The 23,062-nt window shown below is 40.9% G+C and overlaps 1 protein-coding gene across 1 annotated transcript in view; it reads right to left on the bottom strand.

Annotated features, from left to right (window-relative positions):
- Positions 1–475: 475 nt before the first annotated feature.
- The window catches only part of Dtl (denticleless E3 ubiquitin protein ligase homolog), a 35,501-nt gene continuing 12,914 nt past the window's right edge, over positions 476–23,062 (bottom strand). The window contains exons 9-15 of the mRNA XM_027416523.2: positions 21,443–21,546; positions 21,114–21,218; positions 17,303–17,415; positions 13,120–13,209; positions 10,674–10,809; positions 4,435–5,264; positions 476–2,524 (exon numbers count right to left, since the gene is read on the bottom strand). Of these exons, the coding sequence (XP_027272324.1) occupies positions 2,426–2,524; positions 4,435–5,264; positions 10,674–10,809; positions 13,120–13,209; positions 17,303–17,415; positions 21,114–21,218; positions 21,443–21,546 (1,477 nt within the window). The 3' untranslated portion in view covers positions 476–2,425. The remainder of the gene's footprint in view (positions 2,525–4,434; positions 5,265–10,673; positions 10,810–13,119; positions 13,210–17,302; positions 17,416–21,113; positions 21,219–21,442; positions 21,547–23,062) is intronic.

The following is a 23,062-nucleotide window of genomic DNA, read 5'->3' on the forward strand; positions in this document are numbered from 1 at the left end:
CTTCAAAATCAAAACAAGAAAGTCAAAAGAAACTAATATCAACATAACCACACTGCTTTGAATGTATTCAAACAGAAAAGTTTGGAATGAAAATGCTTATTTAGACAAAGAACTTTACCCATGCTGTTCCAGTGCTGTGAAGAGACACCAGAAAGTGTTTAACTGGGGGCTTGCTTCAGCTTCAGAGGCTTGGTCCATTATCACCATGGCAGGGAGCTGAAGGGCACACATAGTGCTGGAGCAGTAGCTGAGAGCTCTACATTGCCATCCACAGGCCAAGAGGGGAGGGCAGGGAGACACACAGGGTCTGGAATTGGCTTCACCACCAGTAACACACTTCCTTCAGAAAGGCCACACCTCCCAATCCCTTCCAACAGTTCTGCTCCCTGGTGACCAAGCATTCAAACATGAGACCATGGGGGCCATTCTTACTCAAAATGGCACACCAAGTAACCCAAGCCACCTTACACATCCAAAGGTTGAGGAAGGAAGTTTATTAGACCCTCTTTCAGCTTGAACTAGATTATTCTTTGTAAACAAACACATTTTACTCCACAAGCAAGCAAAAGGGACTTGACATTCCCACTCCTTTTTGTGTGGATTGCTCCTAGGTCAGTGTAAAAAGGTTGGGAAAGGACACCAGACAAGATAAAGGGCTCATTATTCAGACTCCGCTCACAGTCTGCACTAAAAAAGGCAAGGATAATCACTAATGTTACAGGTGATCTTTGACACCCACCATGGCACTAGTTTCCCAAGCAAAGCCTTTAGTTTCTGACAGCCACTTACCCCAGTGCCGCCACATGTGGCCATCAATCACCTGTTTTACTGACTACCACCACTGGCTTTCAGAGCAAGAGGTATTCAACATTATTGGAAGGTATGCATCATTAAAAACAACCCCTACTGCCTAATACTCAACAAGCAAACATCACTGCAGATTCCTAAGCATTCATCTTAAGCTGCCGTATGTGCTTTTGACTGTAATTTGACTTCCTTTGAATTTTTTTCTTGAATAAAACCAGAGAAAACCAATACTTATTCCTTACCCAGTCCTGTTTGTTTTATAAGCTTAACTTACAACCTCAAAGGAATTAAAGCTTTTAAGAAAAGATTTAAAATCACGGAAATAAAGTTTAACCAGTCCTCAGGGATTTGAAAAACTCTTTCCTAACTGTTAGCGGACACCTTCCCCAAATGTAAGGTTTCTTTCCAAGAGGTTTCCAAGGGAGCTTTAACGGCACTCATTTCATGAGGACTGCCACAACGTGCAGCATTTAAGGGAAATAAAGGTTAAAGCACTTCGAATACTATTTAGTCAGCTGACATCACTAACCATCTAGATAAAGTGCTTTTTTTTTTTTTTTTTTTTGGCTGACCAATATACTAGAGCTAGAGCTTTTTGCAAAATTAAAAGCACCAAGACTTACTTTCCCTGATTCTGGATTTTCAATTCAGAGCTAACGTCTTTTATAAAAATACCAGTAAGAAATTATTACTTTATCTTAAAAATCAGAAGATTAAAAAAAGGAAAAAGTCACAAACCCTGAAGAACTGAGAAATATATCTAAATGTAAATACCAGTTTCAGCATATAATTACTGGTTTTATAAAGCATCTCTCTCAAGAAAGTGCTCAACAACCCCCTACCCTACCCCAACAGCTACGCTGGTTTGTGATAAAAATCTGAAAACAAAACTACAAAAATTCCACACAGACAGACAAGACACACACAGACACAAAACTACAAAAATAACACACAGACAAGACACACACACACACACACACACACACACACACACACACACACACACACACACACACACACCCCTACACAGCTTCCACAGAAACGGTCCAACTTCCTGTTGTTTTGTCCTACTTTCCCAATTAGTTGACACTGACCTCTGTACTTAAAATAATCATGACTTCAACTCAAGATAATGTATTTTAACACGGAAACAGTGAATGTACTTACACGAACATCACATTTTACACAGCTTGAAAAACACACACACAAAAGCAGTGAACAGATTATATATTTCACATAAGACCCAGCTCACTCACTTAAGCCTCTCTGACTCAAGAGGATGCTTCAGACTGCAGAGCGGCCTCCACAGATGGGCCTGTGCTGGACTTACAGATACTCTCCTCCACTGTGCTTGCACAAGTTAAGGATAACAAGAGGCACGCCTTGCTTTCTGGTTCCATGAGCGGGGTGGGGTGTCATTATCAGACTGCCAGACAAGGCTATGATGACAAGTCATCACACGAAATGGAAACACACTCACCCCAGGAAGCTGGGTCTACCCTAGGCAGTGTCATTTCCCAAAATGACAAAATGACCATTTTCTTAAAGACCACAATTATAAAGTCACTTTTCACCCATCTTTGCAGACCCGAGTTCTGTTAACTTTCTGATTAGAAATCTATAATTCAGTCGAGTGTTCAGGACTACAGAAGTCGTCTTGAGACTTTCTACGGAAGTATGTACAGATCTTCCTCATGGAGCTGGGAGTAACGGTCACCTGGAAGAAAATGGAGAGTTAGAAACTTCCCAAGTTTAAGTTCCACATTATCTCAGCAAGTGTCTAGGTTATACCTGCCAATCTCTTGAGCAAATCAGCCCCCTCAACTGATAAAACAGATAGCACTTTGGCATTGTTTTTTCAACAAAGGAACATTTTTCTGATAATGAATCATTAGTTGTATATGGCGGCACACTCCCATAATCTCAGCACCTGGGAGGCTAAGGCAGGAACACACAGTGAGAACCTGCAAGTCAATAAAATGTAAAACAAACAAGAAAAAACAAAACAAAACAAAACAAAAAAACCTAGCCGGGCATTGGTGGCGCACGCCTTTAATCCCAGCACTGGGGAGGCAGAGGCAGGCGGATCTCTGTGAGTTCCAGACCAGCTTGGTCTACAAGAGCTAGTTCCAGGATAGACTCCAAAGCCACAGAGAAACCCTGTCTCGAAAAAAACCAAAAAACAAAACAAAACAAAAAAAGATTAAGATTAGCACACTTAAAGCTCTGAGATTTACATTATTAGTGAAAATAATTTTCACCTCACCCCTGGTCATAGGGACCAGGGAAGAACCACAGGGAGAGGGACACTGAGGACAAACTTTTTTGGCTAGGAGCAAAGAACACTTCTACTTTAAAGAAGAGGCAAAGAAACTTTGTTTTCTTTCCCATTTTCTGTAGCAAAATTTTGTTTCAGCTTGCATAGTAAGTAGTCTTTATATTTTCCTTAGTTCCTTTCCTAGAAGCACAGGCCAGGCTGAGGACATTACATGGAACAGGACACTCAGCTCACTAGTACTGGCCCAAGGATACCTAACTTCTTTTTTTAAATATTTTATTTATTATGTATACAACATTCTGCTTCCATGTATATCTGCACACCGAAGAGGGCACCAGATCTCATAATGGATGGCTGTGAGCCACCATGTGGTTGCTGGGAATTGAACTCAGGACCTCTGGAAGAGCAGTCGGTGCTCTTAACCTCTGAGCCATCTCTCCAGCCCCAGGATACCTAACTTCTGCTCCTAATTATGGATGTGTTCCCATCGCCTTCCTCAATTCAGAACAAGAGCTTTGTGGGCCACAGTGGAGCTGAAAGCCACCCCCCATAACTGCACACTGAGAACAGCAGTACTCTATCCCTCTGTTGGTATCCATGGCTCCCTCAATGCTCAGCTACTTTCATCTCCACCATTTTAAGTCACAATCTCATTTACATGTCATGTCAGACAAATGAAATGAGTCTTAAAAAGAGGTAAGTAGGGGGCTGGAGAGATGGCTCAGGTGTTAAGAGCATTGCCTGTTCTTCCAAAGGTCCTGAGTTCAATTCCCAGCAACCATATGGTGGCTCACAACCATCTGTAGTGAAATCTGGTGCCCTCTTCTGGCGTGAAGACATACATGCAGGCAGAACACTGTGTACATAATAAATACATCTTTTTTTTAAAAAAAGAGGAAAGTAACATCACACTGAATGTTAAGAGAGCAGACACAAGTATTCAGAATATTGGTGTATGCAAGACAATCACGAACTTGGGGGAAAGACATAAAAATTAAGGAATCTGTAATTTAATTGCTTTGAAATACCTAAGCTTCATTTTGACCATAGACTTCAACTACAAGCCGAAAATCTACTTATGGATGTTGGCAAGTTTCCCAAGAATATCAACTTTACAAAACAAAACAAACAAACAAACAGTCTACAGGAGAGAGAGAAGGGGGTGCTTTTGAACAGACACCCTGGATGGTGAGGACAGGAAGGCTCAGGTAAACCAGCAGTGACCCTGAGGAATATGAGTAGGTGAAAGGTTTTAATGGAGTGACAGCAGAGCTGTCAAATAATTCAGCACAAAGTTCATCTGAGTCCCCTTCAAATAGGACACACGTCCTCCCACACTCAAGGCTTACCGGGCCTGGTGACGTCTTTCCACTCTGTCTCCTGGAATTGGGTGTCTGGGATGATGGACTTCGTGGAGATAAATTTTCAGCCTTCCGTTTGGCTGCCATGGCCAACAACCAGTTCTTATTCTCTGGGGAGCTATTCTCTTTGCCCACCATCTCAGACCCTTCTCCACAAGGTCGCAAAGGAAGAGGCAAGGTTCCACAGCCTTCTGAAACATAAGGACTGACAGGAGAAGGAGGCTCTGAGATGCCTGTACCAGCGCCTTCAACCTTGCTTGATTTGGCAGGACCTTCGGAGTCCTTGCTAAGGGATTCCTGGTTGCTGGAAAGGCAGCACAGATCCAAGTGAAGACTCTCCACTTGGCCGTCAAGCTCAGTGACACAGTTGCAACTCTTCACACACTTTTGCTTCACACTCTCCAGACAGCTTGAATCTAGACGCCTCTTCACTCTATTTCTAGATTCAGAGCAAGCATCTGCTTGTGATGACTTCTGGCTCACAGGAATGAGGGCTTTTCTTGGAGATGAGATCTTTGTCTCAGAAGCAGGTGGAGTGACGGGTGGCGATGAGGAAGGTGTTCGGGTCACCCAGTTTCTAAGAGACATCTTGAAAGACGAGGGTGGCTTGGGAGACACAGAAGTGGAGCCTCTTCTGCCGACAGGAGAGCGGGTCTTGGCAGGAGTGGATTTGACTGAGAACGTGGGGGTATTCGAAGGAAGAGGGAGGTCTCCAGCACAGCTTGGAGTACAAGCTGCTGATGATGGAGAGGAAATGGACGGACTGCTCTTGGCTCGGGGGGCTTTGGCAGGAGTAGTCTGGCTACTTGCTACCATTACTGAAAATAAAGAGGAGCACGAAAATCAGAAAGAAAATGTGCAAAGTTCTTGAGTGCTCACCAAGGGAAATCACAGCTAACATCATCCAAGGATTGATTTGCCAGTGAGCAGACACCCCAAATCATCCCATTGCTTCCATACCCTCCTACCCTTTCTCCACCCCCGCTCCCTAGACACCCTGAAGTAAACATATACTTGCAAAACCTAGGAAAATAAAATCTTTAAAGCACCAGTAGACTACTCCAAACAGTTTGCATGTGTGCATGTGACACACAGCACACCTCTAACTTGCTATACAAAATGAGATCAAAGGTCACATGGTGTTTCATAATCTTTCACATCTGTACTCTCTATTGTATGAATTTGAGGATACAGGTGATATTCTGGCACATGTATACACTATAGAATAATTAAACAGATCTGACATAATCCATTACCTTATAATGACGAGCATTTAAAAATCTATACTAACCTCAGTGACAATGCTGCTGTCTATATATCCAGAACCTTTTCCATGCTCATGTATGCACACACACAAATTTTATATCCTTCAAATAACATCTCCCAACTGGCCCTTCTCACAAGCTCCTAATAATCACCATTCTACTGTATGCGTTTCCTCAAACAGTATCTAACATTGGATTAAAGGTATGCACCACTACACTCAGCTCTCTAAACTTTCTGTCTATGGGTTTTTTCTTCATGTATGTCTGTGAGCCCCATGCATCCAACCATGTGGAGGCTAGAAGAGAGCATCAGGTCCCTTGGAACTGAAGGTGTAGGTGGTTGTGAGCCACCATGGACATTGGGATTTGAACTCAAATGCTTTTAACCACTGGGTAATCTCTCCAACCCTCTGTTATTGGACAAATGGTTCAGTGGTTAAAAGCACTGGTTGCTCTTCCCAGTATCCATGTTGCACCCATGTCTGGCAGCTTATGACAGACAGCATGTGACTCCTACCCCAGGAATCTGACACTTTCTTCTGGCCTGCACAGGCAATGGCACACATGTGGCATACACTCACACAGCCACATAGTTAAAAATAAATCTTAAAGACAGGGTCTCTTGCCTCCAGAATGGCTTTGTGTTCTTGATTTTCCTGCCTAACTCCAGTTTCTTTAGATTCAGTGTTTTTGAATTCTACATAGAAGAAATATCAGACAGTATACTTCCTTCTTGTGCTTGATTTCTCCCTCTCTCTTTTTCAAGACAGGGTTTCCCTGGGTATCAACTCTGGCTGTCCTGGAACTCGCTCTGTAGACCAGGCTGGCCTTGAACTCACAGAGATCCGCCTGCCTCTGCCTCTGGATTGCTGGGATTAAAGATGTGCCACCACCACCTGGCTGTGCTCGGCTCTCTTAATGGCCTAACTTTATCCTTTATAAAGGCTGAACAGTCCAAGTATGATAGAATATTCCTGGACTCCCAGCATCTACAGGCTGAGGTAGAAGGATTATGAATTAATGACCTGCCACACAGTAAACCATTGATTCAATCTAAATTTTGTCACTAAGCGGCATTCTGCTGCTTATACACAAGTCTCTCTATTCCTCTAGTGGCCACACTTAACGCCAATTCTGTCCTTGGATATTACACTTGATCCGCAGTGGCTATGTGAATGCAGACGCCTCTTCCACACACTGACCATCTCCTCTGCTATACACACAAAAGTGGGGGACGGGACGGGAGGGGAGAGGACGACAACACACGGGGGGGGGGATGGACGGGGAACTGGATCACCAGTGCCAGCAGTGTAGCTCCTCACCCATGCCTGTCACCTCTCTTCGTCACTTGTTTTGGGACAGGGTCTTACCATGTTCCCAGATTGACCTCAAACTAGACACTTTCTCAGGCTTCTGTGATGACAGGTGTCTAACACCAAGTCTTTTTGATACTGACCATTCTAAGAGGTGAAATGACTGTCATTGTGGTTTGAATTTATGTCTTCTTGTTTATTGGTGGTATTTGACATTTCTCTACATACATTTTGAAATGCCTTTTGACAAACTTTTACTGACAGCTTTTGCTCATTTAAGATTTTCTAACCTTCTAAAAGAATTAACATGAGATCCTGTCTCAAAAGGAAAAGAGAAGAAAAAGAAGAAATATAACCTACCTTTTATACTTTATCACCACCACATTAACAGACCTCACTAAGGTTCCTGGCAGTACACTAAGGAACTGATGTAATACAGCATTTAACACGCATGGCAGTGCACTGCAACAGGAATGCAGGCTATTAATGGTGTTTCAGACCTAAGTGACAATGCCTTTCCTGTAAACACTTGACTAACTTGAAGGTAAAGAAGCCCTTACTGGGTTCTCAAACAGTAACACACAGACCTAAGACGTGGCCCAGTCATTCAGTATGTGACCTGGGTTAACATCCATCCAAAGCACCCTTTCACACCTGTGAAGGGAAAAATTTTCCCTACAACAAGTGATCCTATAGCAATTATTAGGCCTCAGTGGCTTTCCAGATTAATTTAAAAATAGCTACTAATTTCTACAAGTCAAAGAACACCAAAGAACACTCAGAATCCAATGACTGCTTTTGGAAAAGAAAGCAATCAAGCTTGTGGACAGGTCTCCTCTGTATCCTTATTCCATACAAACCAAGTATTTCCTGAAAATTCTTAAAAATTTTATGCTTCTGCCCTCTCAAATTCTAACAGCCAATACTTTATTTTTCCAGTTGTCTTTTTGAGCTTCCCAAATTAAATAACAAGAAAGAACAATTGACAGATTCTGGGTCAAACAGTCTTAAATTACTGAACTGCATCTCTACATAGTGAGTTTGACAGACTAATAAAAAATGCCATCTGAGCTGGAGAGACACTCAGGGTTAGGAGCACTGACTGCTTCTGTAGACCACCTGGGGTCAGTTCTGAGCATCCACAAAACACCTCACAACTGCCTGTAACTCCCAGAGCACCCAAGCCCCCTCTTCTGGCCTCTTCAGGCACTGCATGAAAGTAGTACACAACTCTTTTCAGGACTCAGGGGCACTGCACTCTGTAACCATGTAACAACACTGCCAATACCTTTAAAGACCTACCATTTTCTATTTCACTTAGGATCACACATGGTGGATTGAGCTATGGCTCAAAGCTTTTCCTTTTCTCCCAGAGATTTGTGTAAATGGGACAAGGTAGACAAGAACTATCATGCGTGGAGCTATATTCCTGTCCTTACAACTCCTCACTCTGGCTTTTTAAAAAAATTTATTATGTATACTGTGCTCTGCCTGCATGTATGTCTACAGCCCAGAAGAGAACACCAGACCTCATTACAGATGGTTGTGATCCACCATGTGGTTCCTGGGAATTGAACTCAGGGTCTTTGGAAGAGCATAGCCAGCCCTCACTCTGGCTTCTTCAAGATAGTTCTTTTAAAGACTTATAGAACACACTACTCTTCAACCTGTAGCTTCCTTCTGTTCAAAGGTTAGCCATTTGGCCACTACCGTTTTGTCTTAGGCAGCATTACTTTAGGGTCCTGTAACAGGGAGGACGGCTCACAGCTTTTCTCAACAGGCTGTACACTATTACACCCTCCTCAGGGCATGTGTATTTTTGGCCCCTTCCTTGCTAGGCAAAAATCGCCATATATCAAGGACCGGGTAACCCCATATTCATACTCTTTTTTTCCCCCCAACACAGCTACCCCGCCTGTCACAGAAGACATGGGTTCTCAGAGCCCTTTACTAGCGTAGTCAGAAGCAATGTTTACAGTAGTTACTATATAGTTTTTGCATCTGTTTCCTAAGCTAGCTAGTGAGCCCAGAGGAGGGGAATGAGGATTTAGTGTTTACAGTAAAGAATTATTCAACAATGTGAAACCTCAAATTTCACAGTTGCTAACAAGGAGGTGATGATAGAAGCATTAGGAAACTGACAATAATTATCCTGCTGTCTAACCAGACGACAACAAACACTTGAGCTTGAACAAGAGAGGTTCCTTATCTTTGCAATTAGGATAATCATGCTGTCACTCAGTGCCTGGATCATAGCGGCTCAATCTTGGCTGCATAACAAACTTACCTAGAGCTTCATGAAAATACAAGCACCTGACCTCCACACAAGACTCACAAAATTCATGACTGGCAATGTATACATTTTCCAAAAGCTCCACAGGTATTTCTGAGGCCCTCACCAGGGCTGTGAGGTCTGCACTGAAGCTTGGTGACATGACAGCACAGCAGAGCAGCCTGTCTCCACACTGCACTGTGGCTCTGACTACAACCTCACACTGTGGAAACTTAGCAACTCCACCCAATTTAATACCATCTTCTCCTGATACCTGCTATGTTACATCAAAATCACACTCTAGCTTCCTTCCCAAATCTGCAGCAATTGCTATCTAGGTTAAGACAACTCCATTCTGTAATCTCAAGTAAAAACCCTGAAATCATCCTTTAAAATTCCCTTAATATTGTACATGTAATCCTTTGGCATATTATTCTGTGGACTCTTTCTTTCTTCTTCTTTTTTTTTTTTTTTTTTTTTTGGTTTTTCGAGACAGAGTTTCTCTGTGGCTTTGGAGGCTGTCCTGGAACTCACTCTTGTAGACCAGGCTGGTCTCGAACTCACAGAGATCCGCCTGCCTCTGCCTCCCGAGTACTGGTGGACTCTTTCTTATACCCAGAATTTAAATAGTTTTGAAATTTTGTTAAAAATATTCTTTTGTTGTTCTCTTGACAAGGTCAGGCTAACCTCAAACGCACACTCTTCCCGAGTGTTGGGATTACAGGCATGTGCCACAGCACAGTTCATGATGACTTCTGTCACGCATGAACTTCATTTTCTACTTCCCCGCTGTGCCTCACGGTTTCTGCACCAGCCTTCTGGAGGCAGAGAAAACAAGCCAGGTGTCCTCCTGCTGCTGTGCCTTAGTCTCACCATGCTGTCTGCCTGGAGCAGTCTTCCACACACCCACACGACTCCACAATGACGCCCCTCCCCAAGTCAGTAAGACCTCTCTATCACAGAGACGCTTGACAGCACCAATGACTCCCCTCCCTAAGTCAGTGAGACCTCTCTATCACAGAGACGCTTGACAGCACATTTCCATTCTTCTCTCCTGTTAGTTGATGGAATTTACTTCTTTACTTTCTGCCACTCACGAGTAACATGTTTATATCTGAGACCTGAGTCTTCTGTCCATTGCTAAACAAAACTAGGAGTACACAACACATGGCAGTCCATGAACATTTGCTATGTCCATTACTCTTTTTTGAGCCCCTTAATAGATGACAAAGAAGTGGTCAGTTACAAAGGACAGTTCTCCTTTAAGAAATGCCAAGATGGTGCTTCTCTTTAAAAATACTACAAAACAAGGGCAAATCTAGCCTCCCATAGGACTCAAGCCACCAAGGAAACCATGGAAACACATGCTGTCCTTACCTAGGCCAGCTTTCGCCTCTTTTTTCTTCTGAGAGGTCCAACCCACTATGGAATGTTTATCATTTCCTGGCTTCTCCTCTAGACCTCTATTCAAGCGCCAGATTTTTAGTGTGTTATCATCAGAGCAGGTAGCAATCTAAGAACCAGGGAAAGAATGGTAAATTTCAAAGATTTACAACAAAATCACAAGTAGTTGTGTCCTAAGGACTCATGAACCTCGACTTACTTTGACTACTATAACACAACACAGATGATATCTGAAAGATCATCTACCTCCATCTTTTGTGTTAGAGAATCATTTTAGCTTTACAATGACTCAAATGTCAGTTTCTTTTTTAAATTATATTTTCTACTAAGGAACTTATTACCAGTAATTCATTTTTAAAAAGATTTAACTTTACTTACTTCATGTGTTTTGATTACACACATGTGTGTGCCAGCAGAGAACAGAGAAGAGCATCATATCATATGGAAATGAAGATGGTTGTGTGTGCCTGAAACTGAGTCTGGGTCCTCTGCAACAGCAGCAAAGGGCTCTCTCCAGAACACTTACAATTCCCACCTAACCTATAGCTTTACAATTACAGGCTCATTTCCTTTTGGTCTATGAAGCTAGGCAACTTACGTCTTTTATATAACTATATGTAATTAAGATTCCTTTTTATTCTCTTTTTGTGAAATGATCAATTAGTACTTCAATTTCTTCTAAATTCTGCATGCTTTATCTTATTGCTAAAACAATGAACACATTTCCCAGACCAGACTTAGCTTGTAACTCCAGCAGTACAATGAACCCATTCCTGTGAAATGCTTTTTCAGATAGGTAAAGGAGCAATCCAGGAAAACAAAAAGTTCACTAGGCTGAAAGAAGTTAAAAATAACCTTTGCCCCTTTAAAAATATCCAACCATTCCTGATCTTGGTCCCAAGCCTTTTATGGCAGAGAAAGCCCAGCCTGAAGAGCTAGAGGCCAATGGCCACTGATGCCAGAGCTGTTCCCCAGCATTTGTTTATATAATTTCTCTATTTCAGTCACTAAACAGAAAGGAAAAAAGAACACATGTTCTTTTAAGTCGTGGCCCCCAGGAGACTGGCAACATTTTCCTTCCCTTACTGGGAGGCCAAAAGAAGACACACATATTTCACTTCTCAACGAAAAATGTTGGAACCAAACAAGTGCTATAGTGACAATAATTGTATTTATAGGCATGTATCATACATATGATCCTTCATGCCCCTAACCTCCACATGGGGTTTCTCTATGTAACAGTCGATGTCTTGGAATTCATGTAGACCAGGCTGGCCTTGAACTCACACGGATCCACCTGCCTCTGCCTCTGCCTCTGGAGTGCTGAGATTAAAGGCGTGTGCCCCCACCACCACCTGGCTTCCTCTAATTCTCTATCTCCCTTGAAGGCTGGCACCATGGTGTGCATCTGTAACCCTCTGTAACCCTAGCACGGGGAGACTAGGGCAGGGCAGGAAGACAGATTGTGGCAAATAGTCAGATGTTACTGTTAATGTACATCGGTAATATGTAAAAAGCACAAAAACTAGCTTCCAACTTACTTTTTCATTTTTCTCTATTGAATTTCCATTTTGTTAGATAATTTCCTTGACTCTTCACACTTTCATTTAGTGCTCTGAGCTTCGGAGGGTTTTATGTGAGTGGGGTAACATGGGTACACAGAAGCCAGAGGAAGACTTGGGTCTCTTCTATAAGTCTCCTCCTGATTTCCTGAGCCAGGGACTCCAACCAGACCAGAAGCTCACACCCACTGCAGCTGGGCAGTCTGGCTGGTCATCAGGCTCCTGGCGTGCCCCTCTCTAACTTCAGAGACACGGTTATAGATATGTGTAGCTACCCTAGCTTAAATTGGTGCTCGACATTTGAATTTAGGTCCTCATGATTGTATAGCAAGTACTCTTACCCACAGAGCCTTCTCCCCAGACACCTGTTATGTTTTCATCCTAGATTTAGTTCTTGCATGTGTGTGCGGGCACACCTGAGCCTGTGAGAGCAGGCACACATGAAGGACGGGTGTACTGGTTCCCCTGGAGCTGGAGTTATGTATGGGCAGCCATGAGCCACCTCAAGTTGATGTGGGTGCTAGCAACCAAACACACATCCTCTTTAAGCTAGCCACCTCTCTAGACCTTCACTTCAGATTTTAAGTTGAATCTTCAGTTCAAAATTTCATTCTAGTTAGTGAACTATAAATCCAGCTTTACTCCTTTGTATATAATAATTGGGGGGAAGGGATGTGTGTGTGTGTGTGTGTGTGTGTGTGTGTGTGTGTGTGTGTGTGTGTGTGTGTGTGTAATACACATCCTGGATTCTTCTAAATGTCTAAATATAAAACTCTGTTATTTCCAAATAAACCTTGGGAAAATGTACAAATCTAGAATCCACTTTTTAAAACCAGTTATGGAGACCGTCCACAAACCTTGGTGAAGTCCGATGGACACCAGCACACAGATGTGACCTCTTGAGAATGACCCAGGAGCACAGTAGGAGGGTGCCAGGGCATAGAAACCTAGCCAAACCAGAGAGAAGAAATAGCACAACAGTGTTAGTCCCCACAGAGGTCTGGAGTCTCCTTACCAATGTCTCAGGTCTTTAGGGTTGTCAACAAAGGTAGAGCTGTCTAATTCAACAGTCACAGTCAAGACTATGAGCCCGAACACAAGACACAGCTCCTACTCCAACTGAAGTGCCATGCTGGCACTGTCCCTCAGTCACTGAGCTTTCTGGGCTCTCTTCTTCCAGTACTGTTTTTACACTATGGACACGTCCAGATCTTCTATAATCAGCCACTTCAAGAATATTAAATTAACTGAACCCTGAAGGTAGCTGAAAAGGGCCACCAGGTCTTTTAGAATAAGGACAGCGCCCCACCCCCACCCCCAGCAAAACACACTGACTACGACTAAAATCCAAAGTATCATCCTTTCATTTTGAATTTGATAACCTTCAATGTGAATACAGACATAGCTATAATTTATACTTTTTCATTCAAACTTTTCGGTTACTTTGAAGGACAACTTAAAATTTCAAGTAATCTCACCACATTTTAATAGATCTTTAATGTACTGAGGTCAGACTGTGAAACCCTGTGCACATCACTAGGAATTCTATTTTTCCATCATTAGATGTCTCCAGTGATAGGCACTTGATAGCACTGTACAGACAGTTCATTACAGAGCTATCAACACCTCTACAGCACACAGGAACGCCAGTGCAATAAGGAGTGCAAGCTCACACTGCTATTCTTAGTACATGTATTTGAAGAGCAAGGAGCTTGGAGAACACATTCCCTATTTTCTCAAGACTCTGAATCATGGATCATTTGTATGAAGTGAAAGCAACTTTAGAAAGAATATTTCTGACACTGACTAAGCCAGCTGAACAGATTCCCCAAATTACAGCTGAGACTCAACACTGACTCATGGGGTTATCTAGCTCGATCATTGCTACTCTTATCTCTGCTACCTGGCAAGTGTGCAATGATTAAAATGACAAAAACAAAGGGCAGAGTTTAGTTTGCCCTGAAAGTTTGATGTATTAACAGGTAAGGCAGCCTCCAATCTACATACATGATATTGCCTAGTTCTACAATGCCACAGACTGCAAGTCATTCTTTCAAAGACAACTACACTTTAGAAAGGGCTTTAAAAGATAGTTTCTTACTGTGCCACATTCCTGTTTGTGATGACCCTAGTCCATTAAGTTTCTCTTTACTCAAGACTCAAACAGGGGGCTGGAGAGATGGCTCAGAGGTTAAGAGCACCGACTGCTCTTCCAGAGGTCCTGAGTTCAATTCCCAGCAACCACATGGTGGCTCACAACCATCTGTTATGAGATCTGGTGCCCTCTTCTGGTGTGCAGATATACATGGAAGCAGAATGTTGTATACATAATAAAATCTTAATAATAAAAAAAAAGACTCAAACAGATTAAAGGGAGAGGAAATCCTCACATCCCTGTGAACATCTCTGGTAAACATTACTTCTTCCTGCCATCCTCGACCCCATCCATTCTCAGTTTCCATATCACAGTATCTAGGACAACCTAACTGAATATAGAAAATATTAAAGTCTTAGGAAAAACCAAGTATCTGCTAACAGAAACACACCCAGTTCTGCACTTTTCTATAGGGCTGCAAAGAAAAAGACCCCTGTAAAACTTTTAGATGGTAAAGAAGCAATATTAAGCCATACAGTCAGCATTTATTCACTGAATTCATAAATCAGGCACTTTACATAAAGATACCTCAAAAGAAAAAAAAAAAAAAAAAAAAAAAGACATGCAATTAAGCATCATATGATCTACCAACTCTATTCTCCGGTATATACCTCCTCAGAGAGTAGAAAATATGCTCAAGCAAAAACACACAAATTGGTGACAGCAGACTTTTAATAATAGAGTAAAAAATTCTGAACATCTAAAATGACCATCAACTGATAAGCAGATAAAATATGGTTTGCCTATAAAATAGAACATTCTTAAGCATTTGGAATGATGAAGTACTGTGTAACAAGCCGAAACCTGGATAATATACTAAGGTCAGACACAAAATGTCATATATTATGTGATACTATTTACATGAAATGTCTCAGAGAGGAAGAATATACAATGTGGCAATTGTTAGGGGAATGCAATGAACAGACTGTTTCAGGATAATGAGGGTTCCCCTCCTGGTGTGACATTCAAGAATTAGATAGTGGAAAAGATGGCACAACAGTGATCATACTGAATTGTATACTTTAAACTATTTGGTGATGTTGAGGAATCAAGTGCAGGGTGTCCCTCATGCTAAGCAAGCCCTCTAACCACGGCACCACACTCTTAACTCTTAAATACAGCTTTCTATTTTCTTGTAAACACAGGCTTGCCCTGCCCAGGCTCACCTCAAACCCGAAATCCTCTTGTGTCTAATTCCTAGGTGCTGTAATTACAGGTACGAACAACTATACCCGACCCCTAGATTCTATTTTAATAAAAAGGAGAAGGGACAGAGCCAACTTTTGGTGACAAGAGCTTTAACAGCTCAGGACTATCTTAGGTAGACTACTTACTTTTTGACTACTTTAAATAAGACAAATTTTTTCCTCATAAAACCCAGATGGTTTTGAATTCATTTTCATTCCATTTCAATTTATTATAAAAAATTACCATAATTACTTAATTCTTAAAAAGCTTTCATTGAGTAGGAAGGAAACTTTTTAAAATTAAAAAAAAAAAAAACCTAAACAGAAAACTGTCCTCTTTCACATATTCTACTTTTTGTAGAATGTTTAAAACACGGGAATCCAAAAGTTAAAATTATGAGGCACCTGGTGAATGAAGTAAACGGCTCTAGCCTTTAGACCTCACAAAGCACTTTGAGTACTTCAGCACACAGAACCCACCAGCACTTTTCTCACAAGATCTCCCACTCTGCCCAATTGGAAACCAGATCTAATCTTTATTTTTGCCATGAGATCATTAACACTTCCTAAAGTGTCAGGCTAGGGGTTCCGCCAGTCAGCGGCAGAATGGTCGTGCCAAATCAGTTTATTTATAGACACTTCAATACTATTCAGTGGCTGTATCAGAAACTGACAGGGGAAAGGGGAGGGGGGAAGTACGGGTGGACACGGGGTAGGAAATTAAAAAGCACAATGTTCAATGTTTCTATTTTTTAGAATTTTGGGTCTTCATGCCATGAGGATCCTACAAAAGGCCATTCTCTTTTGCCAGAACATAAAAAACTTTTTTGTTAGTAAAGAACAGATTCACTATGAGAGCCTAATCTAACCCGTTAGAGATGAAGCAGGTTAAGAAGACACCTCAGCTGTCTGGACACTCAGCTTACATGAAATCCCATTTTAAACTCCTCTTTTAATAATGGAAAAAGAGAAATTATGCCATCTCACTGGGCAAATTCAATTTTAGGAGCAGTAAGCTGGCCAAGATCTCAAATATCAGGGCCTGCACACCGAGCTATGTGCGGAGGGGCAGGAGAACATCCTGTCTAAACCACGTCATTCGGTGGTGACATGGAACCAAGCCTGGGAATTCCATTAGGTCACCCATAGATGTGGTGGCCACAGATGAAATCTCTAAGAATGGGCTAGAAACACCAAGTACCTAGTGGGTAACCCCTCAATTCTCATTTACCAAATATAAAATTTTAAAAGGATCCTATGCTACAGCAACTTTAAGAATTGACAAGAAGATTCATATGTATATATTTAGTTACATATATAGTCATGTATATATACTTTATGAAACTAGCCATTCTATTATGTTATCTGGTATGCGTAAAATTTCAGTTGGTGTTTTCTTTCAAGAGAGAAACCACAAATAACAAGATTTGTGGAATGAGTAAAATCCTGTAACTAAGTTGGGAATTAAAGTAGAGAAATAAAAGTCGTAAGACAGTAAGGAAAGAAGACACAGAAAACACAAAGAACAAAACTTTGAAATCCAAAATTTTAACTAGCATTTGTAACTAGCAATACACGTAGAAACAGTTTAAACACTCCAAGGATAAAAAAAGTAGGTAAAGATAGCAGTGTGTGCTTGTACTAAGCACACCTCATACTGGACAAAAGCCTTCTATCTGTGGGGAGTTGACACCTTACCTTCCAAATGTAGGCAGCTTCATCACTTGAACCACTGATTAAAAACTGGTCATCTGGACTAAGACTTGATTTCACATAAAAGGTAGAGTTCTGGTGTCCATTGAAGACAGCCACTGCCAGAGAAGAAAACCAAATTATTTGGCTCTTATCATTTCCAATATCCCAACAAATGCAAATGATACTCACACACATGAATCACAAGCATTATCTCCACTTCAACTTGCTATCAAATAATAGGGAGCTAGGTGCTAAAAACAGAACAAATCACAATCTAAAAATGAGGCTGTGTTAGACCCAATCTATATAGTCAATTCAACACAGACTATTTGGTATGGGACTGGACAAGTGTCACATGACAATATCATGAGAAAGAATGCTGAATGTATCCTACAGTAAATGCAGACTGTGCCCATATCCTTATCCTGTAGGAGGATTTTCTCCATTGATAAACATACTGATCTTATTTCTCCACTGACTGTGAACTTGAGGGTACATCTCCCTTCTTTCTAGACCTTAGTACTTTAAACAGAATAAAACTCCAAGCATTTGCTGTCTGAAAAGATAAGAATCAGTGAAGAGTCATTTGAATTCTGGCTGAGATTCAGAGCTTTTTTTCTCCTTTTTTAAAAATCCAACTCTTAACTGGCTGAATGATAGATGGACCTAGAGGGGCACAATGCATGTTCATGTGTAAGCCACTCAGTTTGGGTTAGGTTCCTCACTATTCATGGAGAAAGAGCAAGTAATCCTATCTTGTACAACGTGCTCATGAGATTGCCGGCATCAGAACACTACAGAAAATTTAAAGGAGAAAGCTCAGGCAGAGAATCTAAAGACAAGACTGGGGGTGTGTGTGGGGGGAATATAACATTTGAATGCTTCACAGAGGGAAGGAGGTGGCAGTAGGTTTTGGTTAAATGCTCACAGAAATCTAGTCTATTTTCTAAATAGACTGGAAAAAAACACTTTTAAAGAAAAACAAAAACAAAATAAGGTTTTGCAGAGACGGCTCAGAGTTAAGAGCACTGGCTACTCTTCCAGAGGACTAGAGTTCACCCACATCTAGACTCATAATTGTCTAGAACTCTGTAGCATACATGCAAGACACAACACCCATATACACTTAAATAAAATACTTAATTTATTCTAAAATTCTCTGTATCAGAGATTTTTACTATAAATAAAAGTAAAGTTCAGCACAAATCAATTTAGATATATTATAAACTCACTAGGACACTCAGTGGTGGTGGCTCACAGCTTTAATCACAGCACTCGGGAGGCAGAGGCAGGCAATCTCTGAGTTTGAGGCCAGCCTGGTCTACCAAGAGCCAGGACAGACTCCAAAGCTACACAGAGAAACCCCGTGAAAAACAAAAACAAAAAACCCTGTATGATAAAGACCTACATAATAAAGAGGCTCCTTCATTATGAATACTGCTCCACAACAGGAATTATCCAAATTTTCATCTTCTGTGCTGAACTATGATTGGAAAATTATAAACTGAATTTCCTACTAATGCTGTTTTTATTGCCCTCTGCTGGTCTAGGAAAAGCTGGTATGAAGCACATTGCAAATGTTTCAAATATGGCAAAAATTCTCCTAAAATCCTCCAGCAGCTTTAGTTACAATGACTTCACTTTGGTTTGTTGTTGTTTTGAGGTGGAGACAGGATCTCATTGTGTGGCCGTGAAGTCCTGCCCCCAATGCCCGAGTGTCCCACAGTCTGGGGTTACAAGCATGCGGTACTACACCTGGCTTCAGCTTAGCTCTTCTGTGCCGAACTGGGCACGGGACAGAACTATTACTTAGTCTACCACAATATTATGAATTAAAATATTCTGGTCCTTCCCAAAGTCTTAAGAAGGCAAGTAATTACCAGATGCTTTTTATATGCAGATTTAATTCTCTCTCTCACTTCATTTTTTTTTTTTTAAGACAGGGTCCCTTTATTATGTAGCTCTAGCTGTCCGCAAACTCAAAGGGCAGAAAAAGGTCACTAAATTATTAGCGAGTGTTTAATGGTAGAATGGCAAACAAAAGTCAAGACCCTTTCAGTGCTATACTATAGGAAAATATACATAAAACAGTATACACCTGACAACGAACCAGATTAGATCTCATCTTGTGTGTGTGTGTCCTGTGTACTGTAGACACTGGAGGCCAGGTCAATGATATATTTGTCTTCCTCATTAACTCCACCCTCACCTCTAGACAAGTCTCTCACTCTCACTGAACCTGGAGCTTAGCAATCCCATGAGACTACTTGGCCAACAGGCTCCAGAATTCTCCCACCTCTGCCTCCCCAGCAGAGACTATATGAGTGTTCTACCTTGCCCAGCTGTCACGTGGGTGCTAGTGATCCAAACCCAGGTCTCCTGTCTGAGTGGCAAGTATTTTACCAACTGAACTATCTTTCCAAGCTATAGCGTACTTTTTCTTTTCTTTTTTTTTACTGTATGGTACTGGGAGTTGAACCTTATGCACTTGAGCTAGATTCCCTCGACGATTTTAAAGGTCATACCAATTATAGCACCACTCAGATCGAATAACCCTGGAAGATGGCTAGGGGAAATATTTGGAAATTTCCCTAGAAGCATAACCAAATGCCCCAAGTTCCACAGTATTTCAGTATTCTTGTTCATTAGCCCATTTGGGAACCAAGCATCTCTGGGGGATGTGGTGTGGAATTCAAAGATTTTTAACCAAACTAAACATTGAGGAAGAACCATGGCACTAACATAACACATATGTTGATTGTCTAAGTAAATGATTATTTTAAAAAATGCAATCTGTAACCCCTTACCATGTGCTTTAGAAACATCAGTTTCTTATAAAAATATTAACTAGTCTCAGAGTCTATTCTTATATTCCTTTAAAATATTTATTTATTTCTATTTTAATATGTATGGGTGTTTGGCCTGCATGTTTGTATACTTTATGCACACCCGGTTTCCTACACAGAAGCCAGAAGAGGGTATCTCTGATCCCTTGGAACTGGAGTGAAGACAGATGTGAGCTGCCATGTGTGTACTGGGAAATGAACCTGAGTCCTCTGTAAAAGTCAGTGCTCTTAACTGCCAAATCATCATTTCACACCCCCACCTCACCATATCTAGCCCCCTAATTTTATATTCTTGAGGGAGGGGGAAAATGTACATTAGGGAAGAAACACATCAGGAGATGAATGGTATTCACCCAACATTGAGAAGGCAAAAACTATCAGGGAAGTCTGTAAAACTCAATCCACTAATTTTAACAGGACAAAAAGTTGAGAAGTTTTCTCTATTCTGCAAGTTTACTAAACAGAAAATCAAGATAACCATAGGGGCTGGAGAGATGGCCAGTGGTTTACAGCATTGGTTCTTACAGATGACCGATATTTGACCACCGACACCCATTTGGTGGCTCACAAATAACTCCAGTTCTATGGGATCTGATTACCACCCCTTTCTAAAGTCCAGACTTGGCATGTAAGCAAAAAAAAAAAAAACTCATACATATAAAATAAGTAAAACTTAAAGAGATTAATGATAACCCCAAACACAAGCCAAAGAGCATGGCTTCAGGAGACTGACTATTCATCACACAGAGTAGGAGTCTGTTCACTTGTGAAATAGTCACAGCAACATACACTAAGTAAAACACCACAGAAACTAATTAAAGATGGCAGTCTTCCCTCATGTGGCTAATGTTTATTTTATGGAAACAAGGCAAAACACAAAAAAATGAAAACCACCACTGAATTATCAAAATGGCAAAAAAGCAATTATTAGTTTCCCGCTAAGAGAATTTGAATGACTAGTATCTTACCTGGAGAAGTCTTTAAGCCAGTCATATTGAACATATAAATGTTGTCATCTGTGCAGTTGGCAAATAAAGTAGAGCCAGTAGAATCTAAAACCAAACTTGAATACCCTGGAAAAAGTTAATGAATATCAATGATGTTGAACCGTGGGGACAAAACGGTTTATGCCATAAGATAATTATTTCTAAAATATATAAAAATCAAAACAATATTAAGATTTTATCTTTACAACCGTATACTTTGTTTTTGGAGTCTTTACTGAAAATTAGGGTGGCATTAAAACAATTTTTTTTTTTTTTGGTTGAAATTCACACTTTAACCCTCCAATCCTTACCTAGTTTTCGAGTGCTGGTTCCTGGGTATAGGAAAGACTTGGATGCTATGGGTTCTTGTCGATAAGCAGTATAATTCTTGCGTAAATCCCACACTTTGATTATCCTAAAAACCAAGACAAGTATTTTATAGATTGGCTAAACCAGTGGTTCCCAACCTTCCTAATGCTGTGACAGTTCCTCAAGTTGCAGTGATCCCCCATCATAAAATGATTTTCGTTGTTACTTATTAGCTGTAATGTTGCTAATGGTATGAATCATAATCTAATATCTGATATGCAGATAGTCTTAGATGATCCCCGTGAGTGAAAGGGTCATGTGACCCCCAGAGGGCTCACAACCCGATGGTTGAAAACCAGTATTCTAGACCTATTCCAACAATTTTATTTACAGAGTGTGAAATGACTTAATCTGTTCTTGTCTGTCACACTGCCCAGTTACACTGAGGACATCTCACTGGGAATTCAACACTATTGTTCCCAATGTCAAGATCACAGTTCATACAAAACGGAAACAGATGTGATCTGACCCAGTGATGAGTCACTGGCACTTACTTCAGGGTAGCGGGAAAGGAAGATGGAGGTCAGATGCTGATAGTTGCTGTTCCATTGTTCTTCCAGGGAAAAAAAAAGACTTCCTAAGTAACACTCTGCAAATATCCCCTGAAATGCAGGGCACACACCCCGATGCTTTATTTCTATACATAACTCCTTAACTAAACACTCTTTCCTGTGAAAGTAGAAAATGTTTTTCATTTCACCTATTCGGATAATTGTCTTAATCCTTACTTCTACTTTGAGGGTAATCTGAAATCACACACTTGTCCAAAAAGGGCAGCATCTTTAGAAATAAATGCAACAAACTTTCACAGTCATTCACAAACACAGTAGTAACTTTGGAAACTCCCTATTCCTGCTTGAGAACTTAATTCATATAAAGATTTTAATTCTCACAGGAAACAACAAAAAACCTAATTAGCAAGGCATGTTCTAAATAAAAAACTTGAATAAACCAGATGGTGGCACACCTTTAATCCCAGCACTCAGGAGGCAGAGGCAGGTGGATCTCTGAGTTTGATGTCAGCCTGGTCTACAAAGTGAGTTCCAGGACAGCCAGGACTACACAGAAACCCTGTCTAGAAAAAAAAAAAACAAAAAACAAAAAACAAAAAAAAAAAAAACCAAACAAAATAAAACGTGGATACAATAATGCATTTCAAAATACCATAGGCAAAAAGATACACATAAATAATCTATTTTCTACAGTATTCAGTAGAAAAGGAATAAATGAATAAGCATCACAGACTCACCTGGCCATCAAAATTTAGATCATAGAGACGAATATTAGGCCTTAACTGTACTGTTAAAAGGCAAGCAAGTCCCCACCCCACAGCAGCACACATTGTTTCTATGAGTTAGAGATTTGTGCCAAGCACAGCACATGTATTATCTTAATTATTGAGGAGTTCTGACTGTTTATTTTCCACTGTGACCTCTAAATCTCTTCCCAGCGACAGGACCCACTATGTTGCAAGTAAGGCACATATATAATCAATTTAATGAGATTAGGGACTACAGTAGCTTTCTCTCAGAAGGCACTGGGGAAAGAAGAGGAAAGAAAGT

Source organism: Cricetulus griseus, chromosome 5 (assembly GCF_003668045.3).
Source record: "Cricetulus griseus strain 17A/GY chromosome 5, alternate assembly CriGri-PICRH-1.0, whole genome shotgun sequence".
In the NCBI taxonomy this organism is placed as follows: domain Eukaryota; kingdom Metazoa; phylum Chordata; class Mammalia; order Rodentia; family Cricetidae; genus Cricetulus; species Cricetulus griseus.